This window comes from Paracoccidioides lutzii, assembly GCF_000150705.2.
Source record: "Paracoccidioides lutzii Pb01 unplaced genomic scaffold supercont2.3, whole genome shotgun sequence".
Taxonomy (NCBI): Eukaryota; Fungi; Ascomycota; class Eurotiomycetes; order Onygenales; family Ajellomycetaceae; genus Paracoccidioides; species Paracoccidioides lutzii.
This window is the reverse complement of record NW_015440949.1, coordinates 665,111-679,804: the sequence shown is the minus strand read 5'-3', so window position 1 is coordinate 679,804 and position 14,694 is coordinate 665,111. Positions and strand designations below refer to the sequence as shown.

General features: G+C 48.1%; 4 protein-coding genes across 4 annotated transcripts; 2 read left to right on the top strand and 2 right to left on the bottom strand.

Moving 5' to 3' along the window:
• Positions 1-228: 228 nt before the first annotated feature.
• On the top strand, positions 229-6,549 carry PAAG_01524 (fatty acid synthase subunit beta dehydratase; the record flags this gene model as incomplete). The annotated part of the gene is made up of 2 exons (XM_002796470.2): positions 229-6,024; positions 6,085-6,549. 2 exons carry the CDS (start codon positions 229-231, stop codon positions 6,547-6,549), a joined length of 6,261 nt encoding a protein of 2,086 aa, XP_002796516.1.
• Positions 6,550-7,708: 1,159 nt separating this feature from the next.
• PAAG_01523 (hypothetical protein) lies at positions 7,709-9,949 on the bottom strand (the record flags this gene model as incomplete). Its single annotated transcript, XM_002796469.1, has 2 exons — positions 7,709-8,509; positions 8,588-9,949. The coding sequence occupies 2 exons, from the start codon at positions 9,947-9,949 to the stop codon at positions 7,709-7,711; spliced, it is 2,163 nt and encodes a 720-aa protein (XP_002796515.1).
• Positions 9,950-10,767: 818 nt separating this feature from the next.
• Positions 10,768-12,077, top strand: PAAG_01522 (hypothetical protein; the record flags this gene model as incomplete). The annotated part of the gene is made up of 2 exons (XM_015844370.1): positions 10,768-10,962; positions 11,232-12,077. 2 exons carry the CDS (start codon positions 10,768-10,770, stop codon positions 12,075-12,077), a joined length of 1,041 nt encoding a protein of 346 aa, XP_015701278.1.
• A 736-nt stretch (positions 12,078-12,813) lies between these two features.
• On the bottom strand, positions 12,814-14,351 carry PAAG_01521 (hypothetical protein; the record flags this gene model as incomplete). Its single annotated transcript, XM_002796467.1, has 2 exons — positions 12,814-14,204; positions 14,327-14,351. 2 exons carry the CDS (start codon positions 14,349-14,351, stop codon positions 12,814-12,816), a joined length of 1,416 nt encoding a protein of 471 aa, XP_002796513.1.
• Positions 14,352-14,694: the final 343 nt, after the last annotated feature.

Below are 14,694 nucleotides of genomic sequence, written 5' to 3'. Positions count from 1 at the left end.
TCCTGTCCTTCCCTCAACGTCCTTCGTTGTCCTCATCCTCATCCTGTCTGTCGGTGAAGTTGGGACACTAGATATAGACAAAAGTGGTAAGCTAACCCTGTTTTGCTAGAAATTGTATTTTCAATTTCTCCTCAGTCGCGCATGGCTGACTTTTTGATAACAGACATCCACCCCAACCCCCTCCTCGAATAAGATTCCCCTCCCTACATCATCATTATCATCATAGCCATGTACGGCACTTCCACTGGCCCTCAAACGGGCATTAATACTCCGCGATCCTCCCAATCCCTTCGCCCTCTCATCCTCTCCCATGGCTCCCTCGACTTCTCCTTCCTCGTCCCTACCTCCCTACATTTTCACGCTCAGCAACTCAGGGATAGCTTTTCCGCCTCTCTCCCTGCTCCCACAGATGAACTTGCCCAGGATGATGAACCATCCTCCGTTGAAGAGCTCGTTGCCAGATATCTGGGTTTTGTCGCAAGTCAAGTAGAGGAGGGCGAGGACGATTCCCAGGGTTCCTATCTCGAAGTCTTGAAGCTGCTCCTCAACGAGTTCGAACGGGCATTCATGCGGGGCAATGATGTTCATGCAATCGCAGGCTGTCTTCCAGGCATCAGTGCAAAGAAATTGCTCGTTGTTCAAGCTTACTATGCTGGTCGTGCGGCAGCAAATAGGCCCACGAAACCACACGAATCAGCGTTGCTGCGTGCAGCAGCGGACGGCAATGCGCGTCTGTACAGTGTGTTTGGAGGCCAGGGCAACATCGAAGAATACTTTGATGAGCTGCGAGAAATCTACGTTACATATCCTTCCTTTGTGGAAGACCTCATTTCATCGTCCGCAGAATTGCTTCAGTCCCTCTCGAGGGATCCTGATGCTATTAAACTCTACTCTAAGGGGATGGATATTGTTCGATGGCTGCGGGACAGCGACTCACAGCCTGATACCGATTACTTGGTGTCTGCCCCCGTCAGTTTTCCCCTGATTGGTCTAGTTCAGCTTGCCCACTTCATGACAACTTGTAAAGTGATGGGCAAACAGCCCGGCGAAGTCTTGGAGAGATTCAGCGGAACTACAGGCCATTCACAGGGTATCGTCACTGCTGCCTTGATTTCCACAGCTACCACCTGGGACTCGTTTGAAAAGGCTTCCAAAAACGCCCTGACCATGCTGTTCTGGATCGGAATGCGCAGCCAGCAGGCCTACCCTCGAACTTCGCTTGCCCCATCGATTCTGCAAGATTCAATTGAGAACGGTGAGGGCGTGCCAACTCCAATGTTGTCCATTAGGGATCTCCCCCGTGCAGCGGTCCAGGAGCATATCGATGCCACCAACCAGCATCTGCCCAAAGACCGCCATATCTCCATTTCCCTGGTCAACAGTGCACGCAACTTCGTTGTGACTGGACCCCCTATTTCTCTCTATGGTCTTAATCTTCGACTGCGCAAGGTTAAGGCTCCAACAGGCCTAGATCAGAATCGTATTCCTTACACACAACGAAAAGTCCGTTTTGTCCATCGTTTCCTCCCCATCACTGCACCCTTCCACAGCCAGTATCTGGCCTCTGCTTTTGAACAAATTACAGAGGACTTGGATGATTTGGTGATTCCGTCCAAATCGTTGCGGATTCCAGTCTATGATACCAACACCGGTGAGGACTTGCGGGCCAAGGACGAGGATATTGTCCCAGCATTGATTCGCATGATCACCAGAGATCCTGTTAACTGGGAGCATGCCACTGTTTTCCCCAACGCTACCCATTTGCTTGACTTTGGTCCAGGTGGTATTTCCGGCTTGGGCGTCCTTACCAACCGCAACAAAGATGGTACTGGCGTTCGAATTATCCTTGCTGGTGCCATGGATGGAACAAATGCAGAGGTTGGCTACAAGCCTGAATTGTTTGACCGCGACGAGGAACATGCAGTTAAATACGCTGTCGATTGGGTTAAAGAACATGGTCCAAGATTAGTAAAAACCTCTGTTGGCCAGACCTTTGTCGACACAAAAATGAGCAGACTGCTCGGTGTAGCCCCCGTCATGGTTGCTGGTATGACACCAACAACGGTCCCGTGGGACTTTGTGGCCGCGACGATGAATGCTGGTTATCAAATTGAACTTGCTGGTGGCGGATATTATAATGCTAAATCGATGACGGAGGCTCTTAACAAGATCGAGAAGAATATCCCTCCCGGTCGCGGTATCACCGTTAATTTGATCTACGTTAACCCACGCGCGATGGCCTGGCAAATTCCCTTGATTGGGAAACTGCGTGCTGACGGAGTACCCATTGAGGGCCTAACGATCGGTGCTGGTGTGCCATCCATCGAAGTTGCGAACGAATACATCCAAACACTTGGCATCAAGCACATTGGTTTCAAGCCCGGTTCCATGGATGCTATCCAGCAGGTTATCAACATCGCCAAAGCCAACCCTACTTTCCCTGTTATCATGCAGTGGACTGGTGGTCGTGGTGGTGGCCATCACTCGTTTGAAGATTTCCACCAACCCATCTTGTTGATGTACAGCCGCATTCGCAGATGTGATAATATCGTGTTAGTCGCCGGGAGCGGCTTTGGCGGGTCTCAAGACACATATCCCTACCTAACCGGCTCCTGGTCCCGACAATTCGGCTACCCTCCAATGCCCTTCGATGGCTGTCTCTTCGGCAGTCGCATGATGACTGCCAAAGAAGCCCATACCTCCAAAGCCGCCAAACAGGCCATCGCTGAAGCCGAGGGGGTTAATGACGATCGGTGGGAAGATACATATAAGGGTCCTGCTGGTGGTGTGATCACTGTCCGCTCCGAGATGGGCGAGCCAATCCATAAACTGGCCACCCGCGGTGTCCGCTTCTGGCATGAGATGGACCAGAAGATATTCTCCCTGGACAAAGCCAAGCGTCTCCCTGAGCTCAAGAAGAAGCGTGATTACATCATTAAGAAACTGAATGCCGACTTCCAGAAGGTTTGGTTTGGACGGAACTCGGCTGGCGACACTGTCGATCTGGAGGATATGACCTATACTGAGGTGGTTCATCGGATGGTGGAGCTTATGTACGTGAAGCATGAATCGAGATGGATCGACAACTCTCTGAAACGGCTTACGGGCGATTTCATCCGTCGTGTCGAGGAGCGCTTCACCTCTGTGGCAGGTCAACCGTCACTCCTGCAGTCATACTCTGAGCTTGATACTCCTTACCCATCGGTTGAGAAGATCTTGAGCGCATACCCTGAGGCGGCGTCGCAGTTAATTTCTGCACAAGATGTCCAGCACTTCCTGCTGTTATGCCAGCGTCGTGGCCAGAAGCCCGTCCCCTTCGTCCCTGCGCTGGATGAAAACTTTGAGTTCTGGTTCAAGAAGGACTCGCTCTGGCAATCTGAGGATCTTGAGGCCGTTGTTGGACGGGACGTAGGCAGAGTGTGTATTCTACAGGGTCCAATGGCTGTCAAGTATTCCAACACTGTCGATGAGCCTGTGAAGGATATCCTTGATGGCATCCATAATGATCACATCAAAGGTCTTATTCGTGATGTGTATGGCGGAGACGAATCCAACGTCCCTGTTGTCGAGTATTTCGGTGGTCAGCTCCTTCTGGAAACTGAAGAGGAGCGTGATATCGACGGTCTTACCGTTTCCGAAGATGCCAATAAAATCTCCTATCGCTTGTCGCCTTCTACATCTGCCAGCCTTCCTGATCTTGACCGCTGGCTGCATCTGCTGGCTGGCAAGACATATTCGTGGCGATACGCAATGTTTACTACAGAAGTCTTTATCCAGGGCCAAAAGTTCCAGACTAACCCCATGAAGCGTATCCTGGCACCCACGCCTGGCATGTTTGTCGAAATTCAATATCCAAATGATGCGAAGAGAACTTTCATCAGTGTCAGGGAGCCCTCGCAATCCGGGAAACTGGTCAAGACTGTCGAGGTACGGACAACCGGCGACAGAGAAATTTCACTTACTCTGTTTGAAGGCCGGACTGCTGAGGGTGGTGTTGTGCCCCTGTGCTTCCGCTTCACATACCACCCAGAGACTGGATACGCCCCCATCCGCGAAATCATGGATGACCGGAACGACCGCATTAAGGAATTTTACTATCGCATTTGGTTTGGCGATCGGGATGTTCCTTTCGATACCCCTGCAACTGCCACCTTCGATGGAGGCAAGGCTACCGTTACCAGCCAAGCTATTGCAGACTTTGTCCACGCTGTTGGCAATACTGGAGAAGCATTTGTCGATCGCCCTGGGAAGGAAGTGTTTGCTCCTATGGATTTTGCTATTGTTGTTGGGTGGAAGGCGATTACCAAACCAATATTTCCACGCGTGATTGATGGAGATCTTTTGAAGTTGGTTCATTTGTCCAATGGCTTCAGAATGATCCCGGGTGCTGAACCGCTTAAAGTTGGCGATGTTCTTGAGACAACTGCACAGGTTAATGCGGTAATTAACCAGGACTCTGGGAAGATGGTTGAGGTTTGCGGGACGATCAAGAGGGATGGCAAGCCGATTATGGAGGTCACGAGTCAGTTCTTGTACAGAGGATCATACAATGACTTTGAGACCACCTTCCAGCGCAAGGAGGAGGTTCCCATGCAGCTCCATCTCGGTTCCTCCAAGGATGTTGCCGTGCTTCAATCCAAGGAGTGGTTTAGCCTCGATGAACCTGACGTTGACCTTCTGAGCCAGACTCTTACGTTCCGTCTTCAGAGTCTTGTCCGCTTCAAGAACCAGACTGTTCTGAGCAGCGTGCAGACTATCGGTCAAGTCCTCCTCGAACTCCCTACGAAGGAAGTTATCCAAGTTGCTTCAGTGGAGTATGAAGCCGGCACTTCTCATGGCAACCCGGTCATTGACTATCTCCAACGTCACGGCTCTGCTATTGAACAGCCAGTTCACTTTGAGAACCCGATCCCGCTCAGTGGGAAGACTCCTCTTAATCTGCGTGCACCTGCTTCGAACGAAACCTACGCTCGCGTTTCTGGAGATTACAACCCCATCCACGTTTCCCGTGTCTTTTCCAGTTATGCAAATCTACCTGGCACGATCACCCATGGAATGTATACCAGTGCCGCGGTGCGCAGTCTCGTCGAAACATGGGCTGCAGAGAACAACATTGGCCGTGTCCGCAGCTTCCACGCTTCCCTGGTCGGAATGGTACTTCCCAACGATGACCTCGTCGTCGTCCTCCAGCATGTTGGTATGGTAGCTGGCCGGAAAATCATCAAGGTGGAAGCAAGCAATCAAGCGACGGAAGAGAAGGTACTGCTTGGTGAAGCGGAGGTCGAACAACCTGTCTCTGCATATGTCTTCACTGGCCAAGGATCTCAAGAGCAAGGAATGGGTATGGATTTGTACAACTCCAGCCCTGTCGCGAAGGAAGTATGGGACCGTGCAGACAAGCACTTCATCGAGAACTACGGCCTGTCCATCATCAACATCGTCAAGAACAACCCGCAAGAACTTACCATCCACTTCGGCGGTCCACGAGGCAAAATTATTCGCCAGAATTACATGTCCATGACTTTCGAAACGGTCAATGCAGACGGCAGCATCAAATCTGAGAGGATCTTCAAGGATGTCGATGAGAACAGTACCTCATACACCTACCGGTCGCCCACTGGTCTTCTCTCCGCCACACAATTCACACAGCCCGCTCTTACGCTAATGGAGAAGGCCAGTTTCGAGGATATGCGGTCCAAGGGCCTTGTGCAACGCGACAGCAGCTTTGCCGGGCATTCTCTTGGCGAATACTCTGCTCTCGCCGCACTTGCTGACGTTATGTCCATCGAGAGTCTGGTGTCCGTCGTGTTCTACCGTGGTCTGACGATGCAAGTTGCCGTGGAGCGTGACGAGCAAGGACGTTCCAATTACTCCATGTGCGCGGTGAATCCGAGTAGGATCTCCAAGACCTTCAACGAGCAGGCGCTGCAGTATGTCGTGGAGAATATATCCGAGGAGACTGGCTGGTTGCTTGAGATTGTCAATTATAACATTGCCAATTTGCAATATGTTTGTGCTGGAGATGTAAGTTTGATCTATTCCCGATTTTTCCCCTGTCCTGATCTAAGCTAACAATTCACACAGCTTCGCGCCCTCGACACCCTCACAAACGTCCTAAACGTTCTCAAAGCTCAGAAGATAGACATCACCACCCTAATGTCCACCATGTCCCTCGACGACGTGCGCGCCCACCTGGTCGAAATCATCACCTCCTGCTCCCAACTCACCTCCTCAAAGCCTCTACCCCTTACACTCGAGCGCGGCTTCGCCACCATCCCACTCAAGGGCATCGACGTCCCCTTCCACAGCACCTTCTTGCGCTCCGGCGTGAAACCGTTTAGATCCTTCTTGCTGAAAAAGATTAATAAGACCACGATTGACCCCAGCAAGTTGGTTGGGAAGTATATTCCGAACGTTTCGGCCAAACCGTTTGCGTTGACGAAGGAGTATTTTGAGGATGTTTATCGGTTGACGAATTCTCCAAGGATTGGGAGTGTGTTGGCGAATTGGGCGAAGTATGAGGAGGCGGGGGTTGGAGAGAAGGTGTAGATACGCCCTGATGTAGAAGTCCGCTGTAGTGTTGGGTTGGGTTTGGAAGAGGGGTTTACCTACTCTTCTTGTCTGTTGTGTTTCTGCTTGTTGTTTCTCTTTTTAGTTTTTGAAAGTAGCTGTTTAGTATTTGCATGGTTTTAAGATGGATGAATGAGTTTTAATATATGTGACTCTGATGGGTGGTATGCGATCAAACAAAAAATATCTGTTGGAGTTTCTTGTTGTACTCTATTCCTATCACACACACTTTCCATGATTCTTTTTGAGCTAATAATTTATCTATGTTAAATTTTGCTATTCCACATTTCCTCTGTTGATCAGCAAAAGATTAATATTCCTGTTTAGTTTGATTTGGTCGCTTTGCTTCTTATCTTTTTTCTGTGTAGTTTGTGAGACTATCAGCACTGGTTGATAGAAATTAGACTTATATTATATATACATGGATTCTTCTGATGTTACCCTTCACTTAGCTCTCCACATCGCAGATCACTTCATCTCAGCCCCTCCAGTTATATAGGCATACTAATCTTTACATATGTTGAAACTCCAGAGCAAAAAAGCATCTACAGGACAATATATTTCTAACCTTGGCAGTCTATTATCTAGCAATCAGGCCTCTTCTCTTCTCCCATGTATATCTATTCCTGGTGGGAAAGCGAGTGAAGGAGCGGCAAGGGTGAGAGCATAAACCTGCTAGGAGCACGTAGAGAATATGCAGGGGGATTTAGTAAATGGTCGAAATGCCATTTTGAAATCCGTGGAAGATATCTAAGCAGTTGGTGTATCGCACTGTAAGAGCCATTCAAGGCGGATGGCGAAAATGAAGTGAAAAATAAATTCCTGAATACACAAACGTGACAAGGAGTCACCAACCGTCTACATACCATACAGCACATATATGACGTAGAAAAACACATCAAACCAAACCCAACCGGCAGGTCCATATCCATTATATAATCAACAGCCATCATTACTATCCGCTTAAAAAAAGAAATATGGAAATCGGCTCAATTCTCTCCCCCTTGTTTCCCCTTCCCATTCTACCACCCACTCGCTACACTTCTTCACTGTCCAATCAAAAAATCCGTAAAGAACAAGCCAAAGCCAATCCATACATAATCCACCCCAATCGCAACTCATCCACGTACCAATCCAATCACGACCCCTCCTTCAGAACCCCAGGCCTCAACAACCGATCCTCTTTCCCATAAATACTCACATCGCGCACAATAGCAATGAATTTCCGATGATTCTCCTTCGAATCCCCAATACGAGGACGGAATATCTTCAACAACTCCCCACTAGCAATACCCATAGCGGGTATCGCGGAATGAATTTCCGACGCAGTGGGGAAGGTGAGGTTTGAAGGCATCCCAACGGGTGCCGGGACGGGTGTGGAGGGGCGTGTCGTCGGTGCTGGAACAGCTGGACTCCCCGCACGAGAACCATGAGGCGTCCCAGCCCGCGATTTCACGGCTGGCGGGTTGAGTTTCAGTTTCTTAGAAGCTACAGTTGTTGTTCCGTCGCTCATTTCGGCGCCCGAGCCAGCTGCCCGTTCACCATCGCTACCCGATCCGGGTCCGTTTCTGGCACGTTTCCTTCCGTGTTGATCGGGTCCTTGTTTGCGTTGGGTCTGGAGGGCCGCTGCAGGGCCTGGGGAGATAGGTCGTGATTCAGGTTGGGCATCGTGGTGTTTGCTCTTGGGCTTCTTGCGGGAGGTATCTGTGCCGCTGGCTTCCGAGAGATTGGGGGAACCAGGACGTTTTCGAGTAGAATGGGATGCTGCTCCTTTTTTGTTGAGCGGGTCGGTGTGTTTGGGGCGGCCTGAGGGGGTATTTGTGCCCTTTGTTGAAACCCCGGAGTTCTTGTCGGATTCCTTGGCTCTCTCTTTCTTGGCGCGTTCCTCTAGCTTTCGCTGTTCTTCTTTTAGGCGCTCGGTTTCGGTATCATCTGAGCTCTATTGTAGGATAAATGTGGTTAGTTACAGTCTGGAATATACTTGGGAGAGTCATTTTGAGGATACGAATATACACACCTCTTCATCAGAGTAAGGATTGGCATCCGAGCCGCTGCTGTAGTCAAAATTCTTCTCTCTCCGCTGAAGAGCTTTTCGTACGCGCTTTCCAAAATTCTTGAGCTCCTCCTTTTCTTTTTTCTCCTGGTTCTCCTCTTCGTCGTACATCTTCTCATCCTTAAGATCGAAAATATTGGCCTTTAGTTGATCCTCTTTTATTCGCTTCTCAGCTGTTTTGACATCTTCGTCCTCGTCGAACATCCCAACGTGTTCTTCATCGTCAGCAAATCTGTCTTCTTCGAAATCCAAATCATCTCCTTCAAAACCATCACCAGCCCCTAAAAACCCTTCTCTCTTCCCAGTAAATAGTCGGCTCTGTTTGGCATACTGCTCAAGCGCCTTCTTCTGAATTCTAACCTGTTCTTTCTCAATAAACCACCGGGGATCTTTGTTCTTCTTTGCCATGTGCTTCTCAGCCTCTTCAATGGATAGAGTTCTGAAGGGGTTTTTGGTGATGAATTTGTACCACTTGTCAATCGGAACCATTCTCATCTTTCCATCGTTTTGAAGAACAAACATCGCATGCGTCTCCGACATGGCCGCTTCATAGTTCCCAACCCAAGTTCCCTTATTATCAAAGTCATCCAGATGCCAAGGCAGCGCTTCCTCATACTTAATCCGAGCTCTAGCCATCTCCTCTGGTGTCATCTCAGATTTGAATACCTGCTGAGTCCGCTGCTTCGGTGCATTGGCCTTCTTTGGTGCAGTGGCAGCTGACGGCGCTATTTGTGCCAAATTCTCTGCACGTTCCTTCTCCCTTGCCGCTTTCTTAGCCTCCAGTTCCTCCCGCTCAGCCTCATTGAGCTCACTCTGTTTTCGTGGGACCTGGCCCTCTTTCTCGGTTGCTGGCCCAGTGTTCAAGGTACGAGGGTCGCGGCGCTGTAAACGGACCGGTCGCGTAAACTGTGACTCATCTCTCGGATCTATATTCTTCTTCGAGGCAAATCTGGCAATATGATGTTTTAAGCCCTCCCTCCATGCACGTTTGGTGGTTATCAATGGATAATCAACGTAAGTCTCAGAAAGCAAAGGTCCGCTAAATCCATTTACGGTCAAGTCGTCTGCGCTGGGGGTGATAGGTTTGGGCTTTGCTAAAGGCTTTGGTCTAGGTACAGCTAGTGGAGGTCGAGGCCTTGGAGCTGCTGTCCCGTTGGCAGCTTGACCTCCTGGCTGGCCTTGACCTGGTGGACGCGGAATTGGTTTCTTCTTCGGGCGGACTAAGGGGTCTGCATTTAGGCGACGTATTTTAATGAACGGTCCATTTGGACCAGGAGGAGGAGGGTGACGCGCTGGTGTAGGTGGATTGGGTGGCGTAGCGCTCATGGTTAAGAGGTATTGTGTCCTCGACAAAGTATTATCTCGAGAGTCTATTGAGAACGTAAGATAAACGGAAGAGTCGCACAGATAGCAACTGGTTAATCAAAGTCGTGAATCCCTTGGGGAAACGCCTTGTTCGGAGGTTCAGCGGTTGCGGTAGAGAACCATGAGAGCTGTAGCTTGCATATGGGCGGTTGGGAGAGTCGTACAGAGGTAACGGAATACCGGTCAATTTTCGTAGGCAGTTCGCACAAAGTTGATGTACTTGTCAGTGAAATTTTTTTCTTTTGAGAGAGGAACAACCAGAAGGGAGCAACACAAGTCAAATATATTGTTGTTTCTTTATCGAGATGAATGAACAATGACCTGAGGGGAGTTTAGGAGTTCGAGGTTGAACAAGAAGAGAGTGAGGGTCACATGATATGTCTTATATAAGCAAATGCTCGTTGGTCAACTAGTTAGTTAGCTAACTAGTTGACTTGTTAGCCAAACTTTGAGCTTCATGAGTCTCGCTGTATTCTTCATTTAAACTATTACAACAACAGGCAATCAAGCACACTTAACACTCTTTAACCTGGCTTGATGACTTTACTTGGTCAATGCTTGTGCACTCCTTTGAAGATTGATTTAAAAGTGTTTTTTCATCCAATCCCATCTTCTGTGATTGAGTTTCTCTTTTGTTTAGATACCCCTTAAGCTGCATATTCCTGCAACTTAGTCCCACTGTTCAAGGCTTGAGATAAATCAAGTCTACCAAACACTTGACTTATCATTATTTTCTCCTTTTTGCTCTACATTTCGGATCTCCGCATTCAACAATGGCGATGTCCAGAACTGGTCGGTCTTTTATGTCAACCCCAGGCAAAGAGACTGATCATAACTATCTTCGCTTCCTCACCGCACGAATCGAGGAATGGAACTTGTCCTATAACCATATCCTTAGGGCTGAGAAATTCCGTTGCAATTTGATCGTGGTGTCAAATAAAGCTGTGAAGGGATTTCTCAAGGAGGAAATTGATGTATTTGCGGATGTGATTGTTAATATTTTTTTGTTATGGCAGCTTCAAGTCGGGATCTGTGTTACCGACTTCTGTTGCAGATCTGCAATTGGTCTCTAAAAATATGCCCTACCATCTGAGGAGTCAAATGCCCACCGTTTTGAAAGAGGCCTTCCATAGGAATGGATTGTTCACGTCATTTTTACCTGGAAGAGTGACAAAACTCTTTGTATGCGATGCATCTGTTGAAACAACGGAAACCTCATCCACAGCATTACCAAAAGAGTTAGCCAAATACAGCCACTGGCGCTGAAGTAGTCGGCCATCGCAAAACCTGTTCAGGAGTTCACATCATCATCCATTTCCCTTCCTCAGGCGGTGATCTGGCAATCCACTCGACGGAACTCCTTCACAATTATGCCAACTGTGACACTCGCGTATTGGAGATGGGCACATTTGTGAAACATTGGGCTACCGCACGTCGAACAAACGACCCCTCAACTCGGACCCTCTCTTCGTACGGCTATATCTTAATGATCCTACATTTCCTTCTCAACGTCGTCGATCCTCCTGTTCTCCCAAACCTGCAGCACACCAGCATTGGTCTCCGCGAACTCCAGTGGATTGAGGGGTGCGAGGTGTTCTATTGGAGAGACGTCCCCGCAAGAAAGAAGGCTGCGCATCAGGGGAAATTGACACGCAATAAACAACCGGTCGTCGATCTCCTGAGGGGGTTTTTTGACTATTACTCTGCAGGCAAATTTATCACAGGGCGTCGTCGATTCTGTTACAAGACTGACGTTGTTTCGGTCCGAATCAGCGGTGGACAGATGGCGAAGAATGAAAAGGGGTGGGACGTTAGTGAAGGAGGGGACCATGTCAACCCTGCCCGGAGGAGACAAAGGTACTATTTAGCCATCGAGGATCCATTCAGAACAAAGCTTAATGTCGCCGGTGGTGTCAACATGAGAGGTCTTAGCGTTATCAAGGATGAATTTGCTAGAGCAAGGAACATAATTTTGATTACGGATAATGAGGATATTGGCGACGACTTGTTCCGCCCCAAAGTATCGCCACAAAATGAGCCCAATTTGCAACACGAGTTACATGACTTGGGTCTTGCGAATACACGATAAACCAATTTTCAACCACGGTTTTCTTTGTGTTTTGATACACTGCGGTGGTGAGTTTGGCGATTCAACAGCACCTAAGCGATGGCAGTTTTTCTTCGATGCAGTACACCTGTGAGCTACCGCATCTGTCATGGTTGTGTGATAGTTACTTCCCTGTGATTTCTGGTATCTTTCATTATTCTTTGTTGATTCATTTTCTTTCATGTACATCTGTTCAGAGCATCATCTGGACATCAATGCCTACAGCGCCTGATCATAAGATTTAATTATGGCATCTCTGAAGCTTCTTGCTTTTAATTCTTGTTGATTACTTTGTAACTTATTTCCCATAATCTGGACATGTTACAGAGAAATTTCTTCTGGTGTTAATATCCTCTAGAGTTTACTTTTCTTTTGTCTATTAATGTTTTCTTCACACACGTTCTCCTAACACGCTATCCTCAAGCATAATGCTTATTATGAATTTGTTGCCATCAGATGTTTTTCATAGTTAATAATGGAGATTTACTATTTTAAGTCATATTCACATATAATCTTATACCGGAGTACCACTCCAGATGCATTGCTCAGCTGGTACTCTTATATCATGGCATCATTACAGAATTTCGAGAAGCAATTGTACTAAGAAGTAAAGAAAACAAAAAAAAAAAAAAAAAAGAAAGAAAGAAAGAAAGAAAAAAGGAAAAAGAAGAAAAAGTAAAAAGGCCCTTTTATCGACTCCCGTTCGTAAGAACCTTCGCTACTCTCCCTCTTCATCCCCACCATCTTTACACCTCCCTCTCCACCACCCCTCCAAACCCCTAACATCAAATCTACCCCTACACCTGTTCACTTCCATGATCTCCCTTAACTTTCCTCTCTCACTCACAAACCACTCCCTCCCCAAACAATCCTTCTCATACGCATTCAAACTCACACCTTCCCACTCATGGGTCTTCAGATTGCGGAAAAGCCCCACGGTCCCCACGGGCGGATTGAAAGTCACCGCATTCACGAACACGCTAACGGATACTCCAGTCCTTTGCTGGTGATCTTCCAAGGATGGGTCCATGATGCGTAAATCGCGCTTGGGCGGCATGTGGGGGCGTTTCACGATGGTGGGCGATATCCAGGATATCACGGCGAGGATGTCGCAGAGGTAGTTGCGTTTTGGTAAGGGTTTGGGTGGGTGGAGGAGTTGGGAGAGGGTAAGGAGGTTGAGGGGGCGATTGATGGGTTTTAGGATACCTGGGAGCTTGAAGGGGCGGGGTGTGGGTATTTTGGAGTTTTGGATGATCGTGTGGGCGGTTTCTCCTGTTGGAAGTGATGGGATGGGGGTTGTTGGTTTCCTGGCTTCAGGCAATTTGGGAAGGCCATCGTTGAGTATTGGTAGTTCTTGTGGGATGCATTTTTCTGGCTCTTGAATTGGCGCTGGCTGCCCGGGACAAACACCAGGACGGGTTTGGTGATCTGTAGTTTCATAATCCCTGAGGACTTGAACAACTTCATTTCCAGCATCAAATACTCTGTCCAAGTTTTCTGATAAATATTCGGACTTCTGAGCTTTAAACGCATGGACATCTTCTGAAATCTTCATGCCTTCGTCCACATCACTTAACCTAAAACGTTTTTCTGTACGTTTAAATTCGTCAACATCGTCTTCATCATTGCCACCATCATCTTCCCTCTTCCTTTTCCGTTCAGGCTCCCGTTTCTCCACTTCACTCCCTCTCGCTGTCGCTGACGCCCACGCTCTACTATGCCCAGTCCTCATCCCACCCAAACACCGAAACCCATAAACAGCCAGAAACACCACATGGCCTCCGTCTTCCCCAATCCTCTCTCCTTTCCGTACCTCAAACCGATCCAAGCTCACCACAGACCCCGCGATTATCTCCCCGGTCAGAGCCAAGGGATGCAACGCTTTCCCCAACAGCGCTTGTATCACCAATTCGCCATCACTGAGAAAAATCCGGAGCGATCTGCGTTTCGGTTGCTCAGATGTCGATGATGATGATGATGCTGTTGTGGTGCTGGAAGTAATTAATACTTCAATGACACGCTCAACGCGCAGGATTAGTTCTGGTGGTTGATACCCTGTGCGCAGCAGTTCAGCAATGCAGGGGCGGATTTCGGGTTCGGGTCCAAGGGCTGGCGGATAGAGAATGGAAATATGATCCTTAGGAATGAAATTTAAATTTGTTAATCGATTATAGAAATGTGGGTGGGCAATATGATATTAAGAAAAGAATAGGAGCTATCGTTTCACGTACCATAACAGTTCGATTGCATCTCCATGGCGGAGATTTGTGCTATTACTCTCAAGCTGCTCTCATTGGAGGCGTCTAAAAGTAGTGGCGATAACCAGATGACTTGGGGGTTTGGTGGAGGATTTGAACAGGGTAAATAGTGCAATTTGAGTGTAAGAGTAGATGCAGAAGTTGACGGCCAATTTTATTTCTTGTTCTTCTCAAATGCCATCCAGCTCTTTTGTCTTGATTCAATTCATAATCTCAAAATATCCGAGAAGAAATCAGCTAACTATCAAAAATACGAGTTTGTGAGATGATCATTGATGGTCTTGCATAAGCTACTAAAGATGAGAGAGACGCGAGACGCGATGGACAAGGTTTAGCTAGTT